This window comes from Salvelinus alpinus, chromosome 7, assembly GCF_045679555.1.
Source record: "Salvelinus alpinus chromosome 7, SLU_Salpinus.1, whole genome shotgun sequence".
Taxonomy (NCBI): Eukaryota; Metazoa; Chordata; class Actinopteri; order Salmoniformes; family Salmonidae; genus Salvelinus; species Salvelinus alpinus.
In genome coordinates, this window is record NC_092092.1 from 41,983,042 (window position 1) to 42,004,047 (window position 21,006).

The 21,006-nt window shown below is 44.8% G+C and overlaps 1 protein-coding gene across 2 annotated transcripts in view; it reads right to left on the reverse strand.

The window, feature by feature from the left end:
• LOC139581058 (uncharacterized) overlaps positions 1-21,006 on the reverse strand; it is a 107,666-nt gene that overhangs the window by 82,686 nt on the left and 3,974 nt on the right. For both annotated transcript variants that reach the window (XM_071410409.1, XM_071410408.1), the window contains exon 2: positions 1,297-3,761. In XM_071410409.1, coding sequence (XP_071266510.1) covers positions 1,297-3,591 — 2,295 coding nt within the window. In that variant the 5' untranslated portion in view covers positions 3,592-3,761. The remainder of the gene's footprint in view (positions 1-1,296; positions 3,762-21,006) is intronic.

Sequence of the window (21,006 nt, forward strand, 5' to 3'; positions counted from 1 at the left end):
GGAGCCACTCCTTAGTTGCCCTGGCTGTGTGTTTCGGGTCGTTGTCATGCTGGAAGACCCAGCCACGACCCATCTTCAATGCTCTTACTGAGGGAAGGAGGTCGTTGGCCAAGATCTCGCGATACATGGCCCCATCCATCCTCCCCTCAATACGGTGCAGTCGTCCTGTCCCCTTTGCAGAAAAGCATCCCCAAAGAATGATGTTTCCACCTCCACGCTTCACGGTTGGGATGGTGTTCTTGGGGTTGTACTCATCCTTCTTCTTCCTCCAAACACGTCGAGTGGAGTTTAGACCAAAAAGCTCAATTTTTGTCTCATCAGACCACATGACCTTCTCCCATTCTTCCTCTGGATCATCCAGATGGTCATTGGCAAACTTCAGACGGGCCTGGACATGCCCTGGCTTGAGCAGGGGGACCTTGCGTGCGCTGCAGTATTTTAATCCATGACGGCATAGTGTGTTACTAATGGTTTTCTTTGAGACTGTGGTCCCAGCTCTCTTCAGGTCATTGACCAGGTCCTGCCGTGTAGTTCTGGGCTGATCCCTCACCTTCCTCATGATCATTGATGCCCCACGAGGTGAGATCTTGCATGGAGCCCCAGACCGAGGATGATTGACCGTCATCTTGAACTTCTTTCATTTTCTAATAATTGCGCCAACAGTTGTTGCCTTCTCACCAAGCTGCTTGCCTATTGTCCTGTAGCCCATCCCAGCCTTGTGCAGGTCTACAATTTTATCCCTGATGTCCTTACACAGCTCTCTGGTCTTGGCCATTGTGGAGAGGTTGGAGTCTGTTTGATTGAGTGTGTGGACAGGTGTCTTTTATACAGGTAACGAGTTCAAACAGGTGCAGTTAATACAGGTAATGAGTGGAGAACAGGAGGGCTTCTTAAAGAAAAACTAACAGGTCTGTGAGAGCCGGAATTCTTACTGGTTGGAAGGTGATCAAATACTTATGTCTTGCAATAAAATGCAAATTAATTACTTAAAAATCATACAATGTGATTTTCTGGATTTTTGTTTTAGATTCCGTCTCTCACAGTTGAAGTGTACCTATGATAAAAATTACAGACCTCTACATGCTTTGTAAGTAGGAAAACCTGCAAAATCGGCAGTGTATCAAATACTTGTTCTCCCCACTGTATATCTAAACCGGCATCCCTATCGGTTGGTGGCACTCTTTTACAGTCACACACACACATGGTAAAATTAACAAAATACAAAATATATTTAGTTAACATCAATATATTAAAATGAATATTTCAATGCAACATATATGAAGAATAATGTCTCACCTGTATCCCTGAAGTGGCAGCCCCTGTCTCGTTGCTCTGGTGGCTGGACTGACTGGACTCTGGGGACACACAGTCCCTTTCCCCCAGGCTGCCGGTCACCCCGCTGGAGCTGCGTGATGAGGACCCTGCTACCCTGATTTGCTCCCCCTCTGGAGGCTCCTCCACCCTCAGCAGGCCTCGCTGTTGCCCTGGTCCGTGAACCTCTTCCCCATCCCCATTCAGGCCCTCATCCTCCTCTGGCGAGTCCAGCACCACAGGGCCCAGCAGCAGAACCTCCCTCCTCCTATGCTCGGCTCTTTTCTGCTGGGCCACGCTTAGGGGCTGCTGCCCAGGTCCAGGTCCATGTATGGGGCTGGAACTGGAGTTTCTGCTCTCCTCCCCCACCAGGTGGCTCCAGGGCTGCCTGGAGGTCCAGCTGACAGGGGCTTCCACCACACTTTGGCGTATATAGAGCCTACGGGCCAGCTCGGCACTATCCCCCCTGTCAAAGCAGGAGAAGTCGGCTCTCCCGTCCGGCTCGAAGGACCAGAAATCTCTAGTGTACTGAGGAGGCCGGCAGCGATGCAGTGTGGGGCTTTCTGTGACTCTGAGCTGGGCTCTCAGCAGCCTGGGGTCTTTCAGAGGGGAGCTGGTCTCGGCTGGGGGAAGAGATGGACGGATGAAGCGTGAAGGCAGGGCAGGGGACCCTCCTACACCCACTACTGTGTCTGATAGAATGGAGCTCTGAGCCAGAGCCTGCCCTCTTCCATGCTGTGTCCCGTGATTGGTTGTTGTTGGAGAGTTTGAGTCCTGTGTGCGTGACGATGGTAAAGAGTTTCCAACCCGGTGAGAGTCAGTGTCGTTTGACGTTGGTGTGTGTTGGCCGTGTAAAGGGATATTCATCTTAACTGTCTGATGCTGCAAATGTTGCCGTTGTGCATTTGGGACAGAACTGTCAGCTTCTCCAGACATACATCCAGAGTTGGGGCTCTCTACTTCGTCTAAAGCATTGTGCAATGTCAATGAGTTCCTCTTTACCTCTGCTAAAATAGAGGATACTTTAGTAGCCTCCTCGGCTAGCCTCCGGGCCACTTCAGGGCTGTTGGCTGGGGAGGAGGGTTTGCTACAACTTAGCTGATTCAGTACAGTTCCCTCCCCTAGTTTATTTTCAAGTTGGAGGATGGTCCCTTGAGAGGAGGAACTGCTGTTACAGGGCTTGTGCACTTGTCTCTGTGTGGCTGGACTACCTGCTAAAGCTTTGTCCTGACCTGCCCAGTGGTGTGGGCTCTGGGCCTGGAGCCCCATGCACGACCTGGGTCTTGAGTTAGGAGACATGCCCAGAGCGGCCTGCCTAGCATGGGACGAAAGCTGGGCGGAGGCTGAGCTCCTGGGTAATGGCCCGCAAATGGCCCGGTTTCTATCTGCATCCACAGCGTGATTCTTGTGGAGATTATTGCAGGCGCTGAGGCGCTGGACAGGGGAACCGCCGGCCCAGGACAAGCAGCGGGCCTGCTGGTTGTGGCGGAAGCCCCTGGGACTCTGCTCGAGCCCATGGATGATCTTACTCCTGAACAGGGGGGAACCAAACCCAAACTCCTCCAGGGCACGCTGGGTGTCCGCAATACTGACAGGATCCAAGACAGGGTGGCGGAGGCTGGGCGAGCCTGCCGGCTGCTGCTGGTGACCCCCTGGGGGACGAAATGCTAGTTTGGGACTGGAGCTGCATGAGGAGCCAGGACTACCCAACCAGATGGGGTCGCTGAGTTTATTCCGGGGGTGGGAAGGTGGGGACGACAGCTCCTCCCTAGACCTCCTCTGACAGGCTGAGTTCTGTGGGCTCTCCACTGTCTTTACGTTAGCCTTCTCAATGTAGCTGAAGGTGACCACCGACCGTTTGCCATTGCCCCCCACCACCTGCCCTTTGGAGAGGTGTGTGTGTGGGGTGGTGGTCTTCCCAGTCCCAGAAAAGGCTGGGGAGTGGGTCAGTGCTGCTGGTAAACTCTGTTGCTGGGAGATGCTAGGCGATTGGGTGCCATTACCTTGGTGGAGCTGGAAGCTCACTTTGTGTCTGGAGGGAGACTGGGTGTGGGTGAAGTTATGGGCCAGGCGGGGTATTGGAGCTTTGGTAGGAGTTTGGCATTTTGTCTGGCAGGCTAGCTGGGACAAAAGCCCCGCTGGCCGATCCTGTGCTGAGGCTGAGTTACTCCCAGTCCCAAGCCCCTCCACTACTCCTCCTCCCAAGCCCCCCTTCCCATCCTGCTCTGGGGCTGACCTCACCTCCACATACAGATGAATGACTTTTCCAGACTGGGACATGACCTCACACTCTGCACATCACAAGGCCAGGAAGAGAGAGAATGATTAAGTAGAGAGAGGAGTGTATCTTGAGGAGATCTTCTTTCCTACTCAGTAAGAATAAGGACATCGTGGACAAATGGGACCAACAGGCCCATAGGTCGCTTCCAGCAGATCTCTAGTCACCATACCTGTAAAAGAGGGAGGGATTGAGAGAAAGAAAGAAGCATACAGTAGGTAGTGAGAAGTCATACTTTTCTGATCATGTGTGTTACACATGGAGAACAGCTATTGTCTGTTAATGAGTGAAGCAATGACTGGGGGATTAAGTGTAAGAGTAAAGAACTGAGGTAGTGAATGACTGAATAAAATAGTAAGGAGGTGAATGAGTGAGAGTAGCAGTAGTACAATAAAGGGTGAACAGCTTTGCCTCAGATAACCTAGAAAAGTAATCCATAATCCCTATAGAATACTGTACACTCCTGCAGACATAGAGGTACAAACAAGCATTTCTGATCCTCCAATCTAGACTTTAAACCTTTCCAATCTAGACTTTACAACTTTGAGATAATTGGCTTAATCAATAACAAAGGAAAGCTGATTTTCCTGATGACTAAATGCCACCCTTCTGGCTCTCTACAAGTTTAAAACAGTGGATTAGGTGCCCTAGTAATTGAGAATAACACATTATCCTGATTGGCTGTTACACAGACCCTCTGTCAGGGCCAATGCCATGGGGGTCGCTACAACAACAACTCCTGGGTCAGTCGGGTAAATTTGTAAGATGCTCTTAATAGTAAATTGAATGACCACTCTAGATCCATCATCTCCTGCCTTTCGTCCTTATCTCACCCATGTTCAATGCCTTTTTTCACACCAAATGACAAATACTGAGGGGGGTGGACCTACTGTAACGAATACAAAATCTCTTTAGTAATAATGTTACATCTGTAGAAATATACTGTAAATATAGGATGATGCCTTAAATATTATAGGCTGATATATTTCTGTGGTTTTCATTGAGGATATTGAAGATCAGCCAGGTGGATCATCCACCTCACTTCCTCTCCTGAACGCTGACTCATACATAATAACACAGGAGCTGAAACACTTGCAGTCAGAACACTGAATGAAACAGATCAGAGCAAAGCACAGTATATATTCTGACAAGACACTTCAAGGGGATTCCGTTTAGGAAGCGTTAAACTGTAGGAAATTAAGGCTTGGTTTTCTTCAGAGGAATCAATTTGACATTGATGCAGTGGGAAGGAGACTAAGGACTCTATAACTTTTGTCATTGCTTCCCGATATTCTTCTTCTTCAAAACATGTCATAACGTAGAACTGGCTATGTATGTCAGCATGCCATACACCATGCTGTCCCTCTGTCATTAAAAAGTTTCAACACACAAAACCTCTATCAGATCGGTGTCCCTAAAACCGGGACAGTTGTTGCTCAATATGCGATAATGTGACTAGAATAACGTTGTAAACAACAGACAACTTTACGGGACATGGACATGTCTTATATGGGCAGAAAGCTTAAATTATTGTTACTCTAACTGCAGTGTCCAATTTACAGTAGCTATTACAGTGAAAAAATACCATGCTATTGTTTGAGGATAGTGCACGTCAACAAAACACATGTATCATGGCAATTGTTATGATACATTCACCTCTGAAGGTAAATAATGTACTTACATTCAGTAATCTTGCTCTGATTTATCATCCTGAGGGATAAAATGTAGTGTAGTTTTGTTTGATAAAATACATTTTTATATTCAAATGTAGGAACTGGGTTGTACAATTTGACCCCACTGCTGTCTCTGGCTCCACACCCACCCTGCGCGGCCATCCAGATGTGTGAAGGTTAGTGCCTTTTCTGTAGGGAAGCTAATGATCCATCATGTATGACATTCCTGGGAGTGTGTAAACTTAATTTTTTTTGCATGTTCTCTATAGTTATGTACTTGAAAATGTATAAATTGACCAATTCGGCATATTTGGGCAAACTCCTAGCAGACTTGTTACAAAATATTCTGTAGTGATGTAATTCTTCACTGGATCAGTCTGAAACTTTGCACACACACTACTGCCATCTTGTGGACAATATCTGGATTACACATATAATCCTACATCAGTGTCTGGCCTTTCTCTTTCATTTCAAACACATTAGATATTTTACCAGATCTAAGGTGTTATATTCTCCGACATTAATTTCACATTTCCACAAACTTCAAAGTGTTTCCTTTCAAATGGTATCAAGAATATGCGTATCTTTGCTTCAGGTCCTGAGCTACAGGCAATTAGATTTGGGTATGTTATTTTAGGCGGAAATAGAAAAAAAGGGTCTGATCGTTAAGAGGTTTTAAAGCAAGTCTAACTATTTGCTGAACAAAATGCTTTCAGTAAAGCAATACCTGCTGTCAAACTATCTGAAGTTTTGTTTCACATGTTACTCTGAGAAGCTAAGTAAAAAAAGAAAGAAGGAGGACAATGAACTCAAGAGGAAGAGGGTAGCTAAGAGTGACAGATTGAAGTTAGGAGTCACAGATTGAAGTTAGGACTTGAGAGAGTAGGCTGGTCATGGCTCAAATCAACACCATTATCCCAGAAACCGTACACTCACTCAAATTTGCATACCTCCCCAACAGATCCACAGATGATGCAATCTCTATTGCAAAAGGAACACCTATGTGAGAACGTTATTCATTGACTACAGCTCAGTGTTCAACACCATAGTGCCCTCAAAGCTATTCACTAAGCTAAGGACACTGGGACTAAATACCTCCCTCTGCAACTCAATACTGGACTTCCTGACGGACCCTCCCCCAGGTGGTAAGGGTAGATAACAACACATTCGCCATGCTGATCCTCAACACTGAGGCCCCTCAGGGGTGCGTGATCAGTCCCCTCCTGTACTCCCTGTTCACTCATGACTGCATGGCCAGGCACTGTGCGGTGCCAGGACAACAGCCTCTCCCTCAACGTGATGAAGACAAAGGAGATGATTGTGGACTACAGGAAAACGAGGACCGAGCACACCCTCATTCTCATTAGTAGGGCTGTAGTGGAGCAGGTTGAGTTTCAAGTTCCTTGGCGTTCACATCACCAACAAACTAACATGGTCCAAGCACACCAAGACAGTCGTGAAGAGGGCACGACAAAACCTATTCCCCCTCAGGAGACTGAAAAAATTTGGCATGGATCCCCAAATCCTCAAAAGGTTCGACAGCTACACCATCGAGAGCATCCTGACTGGTTTGATCACTGCCTGGTATGGCAACTGCTCGGCCTCCGACTGCAAGTCACTACAGAGGGTAGTGCGTACGGCCCAGTACATCACTGGGGCCAAGCTTTCTGCCATCCTGGACCGCTATACCAGCTGGTGTCAGAGGAAGGCCCTAAAAATGGTCAAAGACTCCAGTCATCCTAGTCATAGACTGTTCTCTCTGCTACCACATGGCAAGCGGTACCGGAGCGTCAAGTCTAGGCCCAAAAGGCTTCTAAACAGCTTCTACACTCAAGCCATAAGACTCCTGAACATCTAATCAAATGTCTACCCAGACAATTTGCATTGCCCCCCCCCCCCCCTTTACGCTGCTGCTACTCTCTGCTTATTATTTATGCATAGCCACTTTAATAACTACATGTACATATTGACTCTGTACCGATACCCCCTGTAAATAGCCTCACTATTGTTATTTTACTTACTGCTACTATTGTTACTTTTATTTCTTATCTTTTCTTCTTAAAACTGCATTGTTGGTTAAGGGCTTGTAAGTAAGCATTTCACTGTAAGTTGTTGTATTCGGCGCATCTGACAAATACAATTTGATTTGATTTGACCATCAAATGGTTTCGTGATGAATAAGCCATCTGATTCAATGAAAGATGGAGTTGAATTTGTCTTTCTGCCAATAATTTAATTGAAAGTACTCAAGTTTTTCTTCTTTTTATTGAGTTTAGTCACATAATTTCTCCATTTGCAGTAACTTTATTAGCTAGCCACTCCTTTTTCCCCATCTCTTTCAACCATACAGTTTCGATTCCTCCTCAATTCATGGAACCTTAACAGCTCTAACTGTCAGTTTCTTAACAAGTGCATGTTTTTCTTTTGTTGTAGTAGTATTTTTATTGAAATTTCACAATTTTCTCCCATATTAAGAGATACAGTAACAAAGATAAAATAAGAATAACAAAGAAACAAAAAACAACAACAAAAAATACATAAATTAAACACAAAAGCTCAGTTTAAAAAAGGAATTGGGTCCAACACATGGAACCTACAGTGTAATCCTGAGACAGGTCAACAACCACCATTCTAAGTAATACATTGCAGCAGAATAGCTGATAAATCAGGTTCTAGGTCATTTAAATAAGGTTCCCACATTTTGTAGAACTGATCTGTTTTAGAATGTAATGTACATGTCAGATATTCGAATGGCACCCATTCAAGTAGTATCTCATGTCAACCCTTAACAGAAGGGACCTTGTCATTAATCCACTGTAAGAGGATGTTTTTCCTCGCTGCGAAGGTCAGGATGTTTTTAAAGCCTACTTTTACCCACATAAGTAATATGCCTACTAGGGAGACCTAACAGCAAAGAAACTGGGTCCAATTCTAGGTCGACCCCTAGGATTTTTTCAAGCGCATGTTTTTCAATAATTGGAAGAAGCAATTTTATAAATTCCTCAATTGCATTGTATGGATACCACTTATTAATCACATCAGACCAACAAAATATCATCATCCACATAAGAGTCACAGCTAAATCTATTGTATGATCTCTTATACACTATAGGCCCAGCTTTTGGAACTTTGGCTTTCACAATATTATGATCACTGCATCCAATGGGTAAGGATACAGCTTTAGAACAAAGTTCTACAGTATTAGTAAAAATGTGATCAATACATGTAGAGGATCTTGTTCCTGTAGTGTTTGTAAACACCCTGGTAGGTTGACTAATAACCTGAACCAGATTACAGGCACTGGTTACAGTGAGAAGCTTCCTCCTGAGCAGACATTTTGATGAAAATCAGTCAATATGCAGGTCCCCAGGACAGTAGACCATCTCAATTGGCTTGAGGTCGGGTGATTGTGGAGACCAGGTCATCTGATGCAGCACTCCATCACTCTCCTTCATGGTCAAATAGCCTTACACAGCCTGGAGTTGTGTTGGGTCATTGTGCTGTTGAAAAACAAATGATATTACCACTAAGCGCAAACCAGATGGGATGGCATATCGCTGCAGAATGCTGTGGTAGCCATGCTGTTTAAGTGTGCCTTGAACTCTAAATAAATCACTGACAGTGTCACCAGCAAAGCACCATCACACCTCCTCCTACATGCTTCATGGTAGGAACCACACATGCGGAGATCATCCGTTGACCTACTCTGCGTCTCACAAAGACACGCGGTTAGAACCAAAAATCTAAAACTCTGTGAAGCATTTATTTGGGCTGCAATCTGAGGTGCAGTTCATTCTAATGAACTTATCCTCTGCAGCAGAGGTAACTCTGGGTCTTCCTTTCCTGTGGCGGCCTTCATGAGAGCCAGTTTCATCATAGCGCTTGATGGTTTTTGCAACTGCACATGAAGAAACTTTCAAAGTTCTTGAAATTTTCCGAATTGACTGACCTTCATGTCTTGGATGGACTGTCGTTTCTCCTTGTTTATTTGAGCTGTTTTTGCCATAATATGGATTTTGTATTTTACCAAATAGGGCTATCTTCTGTATACCACCCCTACCTTGTCACAACACAATTGATTGGCTCAAACTTAACTTGAAATTCCACAAATTAACTTAACAAGGCACACCTGTTAATTGAAATGCATTCCAGGTGACTACCTCATGAAGTTGGTTGAGAGAATGCCAAGAGTGTGCAAAGCTGTGGCTACTTTGAAAAATCTCAAATGTAAAATATATTTTGATTTGTTTAACACTTTTTTGGTTACTACATGATTCCATATGTGTTATTTCGTAGTTTTGATGTCTTCATTATTATTCTACAATGTAGAAAATAGTAAAAAATAAAGAAAACCCTGGAATGAGTAGGTGTGTCCAAACTTTTGTCTGGTACTGTATGTTATATCCTTGTATTGCTACTGCTGTGTCATCAAATGAATTATCTAAGTGAGTTAGAAATATAGGAATGTTATCTGTTGTTAGCAAGTTATTGATTTCATTAACCTTATTTCTAAGGCTACATATGGACTATTTTCCTCCCTTTCCTGGTTAGCCTATCAGAGACAGACATAATATGGAAAATAGCAAACAAAGCAAGATAAAAAAATATATACATTCACCAGTCCATTAATCAGTTGGTGTGTGTAAGTGTGTGTTTGTGCTGTAGGGTTGAAGCTACGATCCCATAGGCTTGGCTCTCTCATCCCTTCCAGGCTTTTGGGAGGGAGGGTGGACAATGAGCCTCTCATAGCGGATGTAAGCAATGTCCCCACGCGCTCTGGCAGCTTTCATGGCTGGGATAAGTTCTTTCCTCGTCTAGAGTACAGCTTCAGGATAATCCTTGTTGAGGAAGATATACATTCCTCTCAAGTTCTTGGCTCTTTCCAGAACAGCTACCTTGTCCTTGAACCTCAGGAACTTGACCACTATCGGCCTGGGGCTGTCACCGGTGGTGGGTTTTCCAGTCCTGTGGGCGCACTCCACCTCAATCTTCCTGTGGTCCATCTTCAGTTTCTCCAAGATCATTTCCTTCACTTTGTCCTCAGACTCCGTCCAGGTCTCATGTGGAGGTCCTGCAATTCCGTCCACAATCACGTTAATTGTCCCTGGAGATGATCTGATTTCTCTGTTATTGTTATCATGGATTCACGTACATAACGAATGTCCTCTCTCAATGACTTACAGATTGCTGTCATCTTGCCGTTGTCCTGTTTCAACTCATCGAGCTGACCCTGGGAGAACTGTAAACTGTTCTTCTGGTCCTCGACCTCTCTGGTCAGGTCGCTCAATCTTTTATTAGTTGAATCCACCAGTATTTGGACAAAATACTTGAAGCTATTTTCTTGTTGTTCTCACAACTTCTTGTAGAACTCTCTTTGTTTGTTTAAAAGATCCTTCACCTGTGGTACAGAGACACTACCGTCCTCAACGGTACTTACCGCCGGCTTTGGTCTTTGTCATGGTAACAGCGAAGGTTACTGTACACATGAATGTTCTTGCAACGTCCCATAAAAGGCATCTGGAACATGAATGCTGAATATTCTGAGAAAATTGTAAACACTTTCTAGATAAGTTCTGCTTGACATTAAGGGAATGTTCTCCTAACTTTTACACCAAAACATGCGAAAACGGTTCTCAGAAGGTTTTTTGCTAACACAGACTTCCCCTAACCAACGAAACCTGGACCCTCAAACATTAGGGTAACATTACGGGTAACATTACAAAAACTGTAATGCCTGCAGGGAGAGAGTGTGTCTGTGTGTGTCTGTCTGTCTGTCTGTGTGTGTGTGTGTGTGTGTGTGCATGTGTAACAGTATAACTTCACGTCCGTCCCCTCGCCCATACCCGGGCGCAAACCAGGGACCCTCTGCACACATCAACAACAGTCACCCACGAAGCGTCGTTACCCACGAAGCGTCGTTACCCATCGCTCCACAAAAGCCGCGGCCCTTGCAGAGCAAGGGGAACCACTACTTCAAAGCCTCAAAGCGAGTGACGTAACCGATTGAAACACTATTAGCGCGCACCACCGCTAACTAGCTAGCCATTTCACATCCGTTACACTCACCCCCCTTTCGACCTCCTCCTTTTCCGCAGCAACCAGTGATCCGGGTCAACAGCATCAATGTAACAGTTTAACTTTATGGCGTCCCCACGCCCCGGGCGCGAACCAGGTACCCTCTGCACACATCAACAACAGTCACCCACGAAGCATCGTTACCCATCGCTCCACAAAGGCCGCGGCCCTTGCAGAGCAAGGGAAACCACTACTTCAAGGCCTCAAAGCGAGTGACGTAACCGATTGAAACGCTATTAGCATGCACCACCGCTAACTAGCTAGCCATTTCACATCCGTTACACATGTCAGAGAGAGAGAGAGAAAGAAAAGAGAGAGATGGAGAAAATACATGTTTTCCATTAGTACTCACTAGCGGAATGTCATGAAGTTGTACATGACCTTGTGGCAGTTAAAGATCTCATCTTCCCTGCTTTAGTGACTTCTTAAAAACATAATGAAGAATGACAAAAACAAATATTTGTAAAAACGTGACCAAGACAACCCACAGCACAAATAAATGTATTTTCTTTCTAGGAAACATCCCTTTTAACTTAAGCTCTTTCTGTGCCAGCATTTATTGATTCATGGAGCATCAGAGCTATTACCAGGAGGGTCAAATTAATTTGATTAGTGGCTGTATATGGAGGCAGGAGTGAAAACGCATATTTGAATCTACATCACCATGATTAAATGTGTTCAATTGTTCTCCCTGTCTTTGTACCACAGACATCTCATGCATGAGAAAAACTACTCAGTCCTTGGAGACTCTCTTAGATGTGACAAACACAGGAGAAAAAACCTCTCAGTGAATATGTCCTAAACAATAGCATTTTTTAACACTCGATAAGAACTAATACGAGTTTATGTTGCTTTCAATTAGCGCTGTTTTCCAGCGAGGGATCTGGTTGGCCCCACTACCTGTATATGTATGTGTGTCTTTCGGATGGGTTGGGTTAACAGCGGAGGTCAAATATCTGTTGGACCTTGTGTGTAATTGATCACCAATAAAGTGATCTTAATCTGGGTGAACAGAGTGAACATGCGCTACATTGATGACGGGACTAAAGCTACTGGCTATGATAAAGGTAAGGAAAATGTGAGTCACTATTTCCCTACTGAGAGCCAAAGCAAAATATTTCAGATGCCTATATACATGTATATGCCTACACTGACCTGTATGCTATTGACAATAACACATGCACATATGCACGCACGCACGCGCACACACACACACACACACACACACACACACACACACACACACACACACACACACACACACACACACACACACACACACACACACACACACACACACACACACACACACACACACACACACACACACACACACACACACACACACACACACACCTGTATTCAACCTGCCCAGTTTATCTGTAAAAGCTATAATTGTGGGACAGAAAAACTACTTGAAAGTGCATGCATTAACATGGCCTCATATTCTGAGTATACACAAACATAGCCCCATGAATATGTACACACTCACTAACACATTCTATCGCTCACGCACGCACGCACGCACACACGCACATGTACATACACACCTCAGGTATACACCCATGGAAGCGTGCAGTCTTACTTCACCATGCTCTGACTAATAGGATCTCATTATATCTTTCATTTGTCATCATAATCACACCCAAACATTAGATACAACTTCATCTTCTGTCAGGGCTCTCTGTTCTCCTAGTAAAGCCTTATCTTCATCGACGGCGCACACACAGCACAGTAATAGCAGCGGCAGAGACAGAAGCTGCAGTCTCACACAGAGCCAAATCTCCACTCCTCCCTGCCTCTCTTCTCGTCTCTCCTCTATCACATACTCGCCTCTTCTCTTCTTAGTGCGCTCATCCACAGTGGATTTACACCTCCCACATGACTTCTTAGCCCGTCTTCTTGACTTCCTTCCTGCTCTCCTTCCTTCCTTCCCTACCCAGCTGCAGTATGCAGTAGATCCATGGAACTGCCCTATTACTACTACTACAGGCTGCTGCTACACTGGCCAGCTTTTCTGCCTCAGACCACACCCACCGAACGCACCACCAACCAATCAGCACACGCACACCAGCTGGACCTCTCTCTCACTCTGCCAAACACAATGTGTAAAGGGTAGGAGTGAGTGTGGTGGTGGGTACAGTAGTTTGAGGGTTGATTTCTAGGCACAGAGGGCACTGGGCAGAAGGGAAGAGTGATATGTGGAATAGAGTTCAGGAGGGAGTTGGCAGATAGGAGTGTGGTGCCAGGACAACAACCTTTCCCTCAACACCACCATCGTGGACTACCGGAAACAGAGGGGTGAGCACGCCCCCATCCACATCGAGGGCGCTGTAGTGGCGCGGGTTGAGAGCTTCAAGATCCTTGGTGTCCACATCACTAAGAAATTAACATGTTCCACACTAGGGTTGTACAATTCCTGGAACTTTCAATAAATTCTCTGGTTTTCCTGAAATCCCAGTTGGAGGTTCCCAGAATCAGGAAGAAATAAGTGGGGTGGCAGGTAGCCTAGTGGTTAGAGCGTTGGGCTAGTAACCGAAAGGTTGCTAGATCGAATCCCTGAGCTGACAAGGTTAACTGACTTGCCTAGTTAAATATAGGTTAAAAAAAAGATTTTAAAAAGCAGGCAATCCAGATTCCTACAACCAGGATTTTTGGAATACCAGATAATTTATTTCGCAACCCTAGTCCACACACACCCACACTGTCGTGCCCTCTTCCCCCTCAGGAGGCTAAAAAGATTTGGCTTGGGCCCTCAGATCCTCAAAAAGTTCCACAGCTATACCATTGAGAGCATCTTGACTGGATGCATCACTGCTTGGTAAGACAACTACAAGGCACCCAACCGCAAGGCGCTACAGAGGGTGGTGAGTACAGCCCAGTATATTGCTGGGGCCGAGCTCCCTGCCATCCAGGACCTCTATACTGGCGGTGTCAGAGGAAGGTCAAAACATTTCTCAAAGACTCCAGCCACCCAAGCCATAGACTGATCTCTCTGCTACCGCATGGCAAGTGATACCAGTGGACCAAGTCTGGAACCAACAGGACCCGGAACAGCTTCTACCTCCAAGCCATAAGACGGCTAAACAAGACTGCTAAATGGCTACCCAGACTACCTGCATTTACCTTTTTTGCACTTCCTCTCTTGCACTGACTCTATGCACACACACTGGATTCTACCCACACACTCATACATACTGTACTTACACTGACACCCCAACACACACATACACACACCCACACACACATAACACGCGCACACATGCATACTGACACCACACACACACTCACCACATACGCTAATGCTGCTGTCTATTATCTATCCTGTTGCCTAGTCACTTCACCCCTAACTATATTTACTGTAAATAGCTACTTCAATTACCTCGTACCCCTGGACATCGACTCGGTACTGGTACTCCCTGAATATAGCCATGTTATTTTTTACACGCTATTGTTATTCGTTATTCACTGTGTATTTATTCCTCGTGTCATTATTATTATTATTATTTAAATCTTTATGTTTAAATCTGCATTGGTGGAAAATGACCCGTAAGTAAGCGTTACACTGTAAGTCTACACCTGTTGTTTATGAAGCATGTGACAAATAAAATGTGACTTGGTTTGAACAACAATAGCCAGATAGACCCTGACCAATGCTGCTTCTGTAGTATAGGGTACTCACTACGGGAAAGTGATAGTTTTCAACACACACATGTCCAAACATGTACCTAATATACCTGAATAAACAAATGATAACAAACCTTCAGCATGAGCTGTATGTTTAGGGTTAATATAGCCATATTTACAATTCATAGGCACCATAAATAATGTAAACATATTGTGCAATGAACATGGGTGGCTTTAATAATTCAAGAAAATATAAAAACTTGTTCCTCTAACCAGAAGTAAAATGTGTTATGAAATTTTATGGGCTTTCCTTTGACACCGCCTATTATATAGGTCCTGGATGGCAGGAAGCTTGGCAGTACTGGGCCGTTTGCACTACCCTCTGTAGCGTCTTATGATGATGTAACCGGTCAGGATGCTCTCGATGGTGCAGCTGTAGAACCTTTTGCCAGTTCCCTATAGGCAGTCTCATCATTGTCGGTGATCAGGCCTACCACTGTTGTGTCATCAGCAAACTTAATGATGGTGTTGGAGTCGTCTTTGGCCACGCAGTCGTGGGTGAACGGGGAATACAGGAGGGGGCTAAGTACACACCCCTGAGGGGCCCCAGTGTTAAGGATCAGCGTGGCAGACGTGTTGTTGACTACTCTTACCACCTTGGGGTGGCCCGTCAGGAAGTCCAGGATCCAGTTGCAGAGGGAGGTGTCTAGTCCCAGAGTCCTTAGCTTAGTGATGAGCTTCGTGGGCACTATGGTGTTGAACGGGCAGTGTGGAGTGCGATTGAGATTGCATCATCTGTGGATCTGTTGGGGTGGTGTGCAAATTGCAGTGGGTCTAGGGTGTCCAGGAGGATGCTGTTGATGTGAGCCATGACCAGCCTTTCAAAGCACTTCATGGCTACCGACATGAGAGACACGGAGCGGTAATCATTTAGGCAGGTTACCTTTGCTTCCTTGGGCACAGGGACAATGGTGGTCTGCTTGAAACATGTATGTTTTACAGACTCGGGTCAGGGAGAGGATGAAAATGTCAGTGAAGACAATTGACAGTTGGTCCGAATATGCTTTGAGTACACGTCCAGGTAATCCGTCTGGGCCAGCGGCTTTGTGAATCTTGACCTGTTTAAAGGTTTTGTTCACATCGGCTACCGAGAGCGTTATCACACAGTCATCCAGAACAGCTGGTGCTCTTGTGCATGTTTCCGTATTGCTTGCCTCGAAGCGAGCATAAAAGGCATTTAACTCACGTCACTGGGCAGCTCGTGTCTGGGTTCCCTTTGTAGTCCGTAATAGTTTTCAAGCCCTGCCACATCCGACGAGCATCAGAGCCATTATAGCACGATTCAATCATAATACTGTATTGACGCTTTGCTTGTTTGATGGTTCGTCTGAGGGCTTAGTGGGATTTCTTATAAGCGTCCAGATTAGTCTCCCGCTCCTTGAAAGCGGCAGCTCTAGCCTTTAGCTCGATGCGGCTGTTGCCTGTAATCCATGGCTTCGTGTTGGGATATGTACGTACAGTCACTGTGGGGACGACGTCGTCGATGCACTTATTGATGAAGCCGATGACTGAGGTGGTGTACTCCTCAATGCCATTAGATGAATCCCGGAACATATTACCGTGTGTGCTAGCAAAACAGTCCTGTAGTGTAGCATTCGCGTCATCTGACCACTTACGTATTGAGCGAGTCACTGGTACTTTAGTTTTTGCTTGTAAGCAGGAATCAGGAAGATAGAATTATGGTCAGATTTGCCAAATGGAGGGCAGGGGAGAGCTTTGTATGCATCTCTGTGTGTGGAGTAAAGGTGGTCTAGGATTTTCTTTCTCTGTTTGCACATGTGACATGCTGGTAAACATTTGGTAAAACTGATTTAAGTTTGCCTGCATCAAAGTCCCCGGCCACTAGGAGTGCCGCTTCTGGGTGAGCATTTTCTTCTTTGCTTATGGCCTTATAGAGTTGGTTGAGAGCGGTCTTGGTGCCAGCTTCATTATGTGGTGGTAAATAGATGGCTACGAATAATATAGATGAGAACTCTCTTGGTACATAGTGTAGTCTACAGCTTATCATAAGGTACTCTACCTTAGGCGAGCAATACCTCGAGACTTCTTTAATATTAGACATCGCGCACCAGCTATTATTGACAAATAGACACACACCCCCACCCCTCGTCTTACCAGAGGTAGCGTCTCTGTTCTGCTGGTGCATGGAAAATCCCGCTAGCTCTATATTGTCCGTATCGTCGTTCAGCCACTTTAATCCTTGCCCCAAGCGCCTATCAGTTCCATCGAAACTGATATAATCCCTATAATGGTATTATTGAGCGAGATACACTACATGACCAAAAGTATGTAGACACCTGCTTGTTGAATATCTCATTCCAAAATCATGGGCATTAATATGGAGTTGGTTCCCCCTTTGCTGCTGTAACAGCACTCTTCTGGGAAGGCTTTCTACTAGATGTTGGAACATTGCTGCGGGGACTTGCATCCATTCAGCCACAAGAGCATTAGTGAAGTCGGGCACTGATGTTGAGCGGTTAGGCCTGGCTCACATTCGGCATTCCAATTCATCCCAAAGGTGTTCGATGGGATTGAGGTCAGGGCTCTGTGCAGGCCAGTCATGTTCTTTCACACCAATCTGGACAAATTTCCGTATGGACCTTGCTTTGTGCACGGGGGCATTGTCATGCTGAAACAGGAAAGGGCCTTCCCCAAACTGATGCCACAAAGTTGGAAGCACAGAATCATCTAAAATGTAATTTTATGATGTAGTGTGAAGAGTTCCATTCACTGGAAGTAAGGGTTCTAGCCCGAACCATGAAAAACAGCCCCAGACCTTTATTCCTCCTCCACCAAACTTGACAGTTTTCCGTGTGCTCGATGTTATACACCTGTCAGCAAACGGTTGTGCTGAAATAGCCAAATCCACTCATTTGAAGGGGTTTCCACATACTTTTGGTCATGTAGTGTATCTCAAAGGGTTTGAGATACAGAACTATGCAGTCATATCGTGTTGCATCAGGAGTCACAGTTGCGAGATCTAGCTGTGAAGTCTAAAAGCATTCTCAGATGCTCAGATCAGCACAGGAAGAAAGTATAGTACACTTTCAGTCTTTTGAAATATTAAAGAGCATCGCTGGTAGCTTTAAATAAAAGAGCGAACCTATCTTTTTCTGTGCATTTCCATCCTGTGTGAAAACGCATATACACTTCTCTCAGGTGTGACAATCTCTAATGTGTACCAAATGACTCAACAGAACAGTGACGATCAATAAAAATAACAACTTATTGCTCTTCTTCTATAAAAGACTGATCCTCCTGTCTGCTTGTATGCTGGGGTTCACAGTCTGGACTAAAGGCTCAGCAGACAAAGACAGACAAATTAACTGTCTGGTTAGATATAGACAGATGGACGGACGGACGGGCAAGTAGACAGGCAGGAGGCAGGCAGGCAGGCAGAACTGTCTTTCTGACAGGACGAGCCACCAGCAGCAGACACTGATAACTCGAGAGCACAGAGGATTTACGAGCCCTGATAAACAATAGACGGGTGAAGAGAAGAAGCCGTAACTTTCCTCAAACCTTTAGTGTGATGACACCGGGACTGCCAGTGAAAACCTTTGCCCGCAGTCAATTGAAACCTATTACCAGTCACAATAGGGGAGTGCTGCAGGGCAGCTGGCCACCTCTCTACCCATGACCTCCAACGGAACCTGTGGAACTGACAGGTCATTTATCCAAATGTACCCTGGCCTGTCGCCTCATCTGTAGCCCTACTTCTGTGTCACTGTCTGCAGCCATGCGTTCCCCTGCACACGGTTGAAAATGGGGTATATTTGGTGGCAAAAATAATCAACTAATTGTGTCCTCTCAGAAGACAGGAAATGGAATTTGAAAACGTATGCATAAGCTTACTATTTATGAATAAGTAGCTTGCAGGATTTGAAGACATTTACCTCTGCTGGTTTTGCTTCCAAGATTCTCATCTTGCGCAACAGATTAGTGTCGCCTGTCTTCGCAACAGACAACCGCATATGGATAAACATGCACAATCACACGGCTTCACTCATAGCAGGGCATCCGCATAACAGACATCAGAATTTCAGAGCGACCTATCGACTATCACAACAAGCTATCTCTGCAGAATGCACCACTGAAGCCAGCTTTTACCTTTGAGCAGTGTCAGCACTCCTGAAGGCAGATGCATGCGGAGGGGTTTAAAAGCATTGAAGCTTAAGCAGCCTCGCGATAGCCCACCGTAAAAGCAAACCATAGTCACTACCAATCATGTACAGTGTTCCATTTCAAACAAATAGCGTTAAGGCCAATCAAATTATAGGATTATCTTGATTGCTTCCACCGTTGCGGCAATTTGGCTCGATGTCCACAGTCCCCTTTACAAAGACAAACAATGTCACTGTTGTTTTGGGGGTACTAAAATAATGTCATAATAAGACATGTGACAAGTTAGTAGTGCCCAAACACTTTAATGTGAATGGGGCTAGTTCTTCTCTCTTACGTTCTATCTAAAATGTTCTAGAGAAGTACTATTTGCCTAACCTTTTTATTTGATCTCAATCTCCTCATTCAAAGACTCAATCATGGACACTTACTGACAGTTGTGGCTGCTTTGTGTGATGTATTGTTGTCTCTACCGTCTTGGCCTTTGTGCTGTTGGCTGTGCCCAATAATGTTTGTGCTGCTATCATGTTGTGTTGTTACCATGTTGTTGTGATGTTGTGTACTACCATGCTGTGTTGTCATGTATTGCTGCCTTGCTATGTTGTTGTCTTAGGTCTCTCTTTATGTAGTGTTGTGTTGTCTCTCTTGTTGTGATGTGTGTTTTGTCCTATATTTATATTGTATTTTTTTTTAAATCCCAGCCCCCGTCCCCGCAGGAGGCCTTTTGCCTTTTGGTAGGCCGTCATTGTAAATAAGAATTTGTTCTTAACTGACTTGCCTAGTTAAATAAAGGTTAAATAAAAAAAATATTCAAAAAATAACCTTGTAAGATCAATTTTTTTTTGAATTAATAAAAAACAATATTTGTTATAAACCATCAAAGCTGGACAGACTGTAGCTAAAAAGGAAGTTCTCTCGAGGTAATATACTTTTGGACATCAATGCCTTAATTGGCATTGGAAGCAGACATGTAGGGTGACATACATTTATTAAGTACGACTCTCCAAAGGACATTTTGACTATCAAGGAACAGACTACGAAATATATTACTGGCAATGAAATAGCACTTAACAAACATCTCACACATGCCAAGAATGCAAGCTAAAACACTTTGACTCTCTATCTGACTCTCTCAGGCCAAAACACAGCTCTAAACAAAGTAGCAGAGGAGGCATTTCAGCTCTAACAATAACAGAGTGCTTCTTTAACAGGTTTAATTTTCATTAATCACACAAGGAATCCAGGATACTGCAAAGCCCTCCATCTGCAGCAAAGCCAAGACAGCTCCACAGATTGTGCTAGTTCTGTAGCAGCCCCTAATTATAGCAGCAGGAACATGAAATGCTTGACATCATCACAGATTCCAAATGTAAACTGCCCTCTTTAGTGCCAGCAGCACCACCCCAAATCCTACAATGTGATATTGCTTGTTTGGTTTAACCTTATTGTCCATGGCTTTGATTGTATTTGTATGCATTTTGTATGTAGCTGTAAATTGAAGGACTGCCTGAAGATTAGCCTAATGATAGGCTACAACGATCCAAATCAACAACAACAACAACAATATTGACCTGCTCAGTATCTCTTGTTCAAAATTAGCAGCACAGTCGGGAACCTCTTTATGGGATGAATATGACTGTACAATCTACGAGCTCCTTAGCCATCCAATGATTTCAAATGGGAAAACACAATAACACAAAATGATGAAAAAGACAAAAGCATAGGGGTTAGTGAGAAGGAGTGAGAAACAGTGTGTGTGTGTGTGTGTGTGTGTGTGTGTGTGTGTGTGTGTGTGTGTGTGTGTGTGTGTGTGTGTGTGTGTGTGTGTGTGTGTGTGTGTGTGTGTGTGTGTGTGTGTGT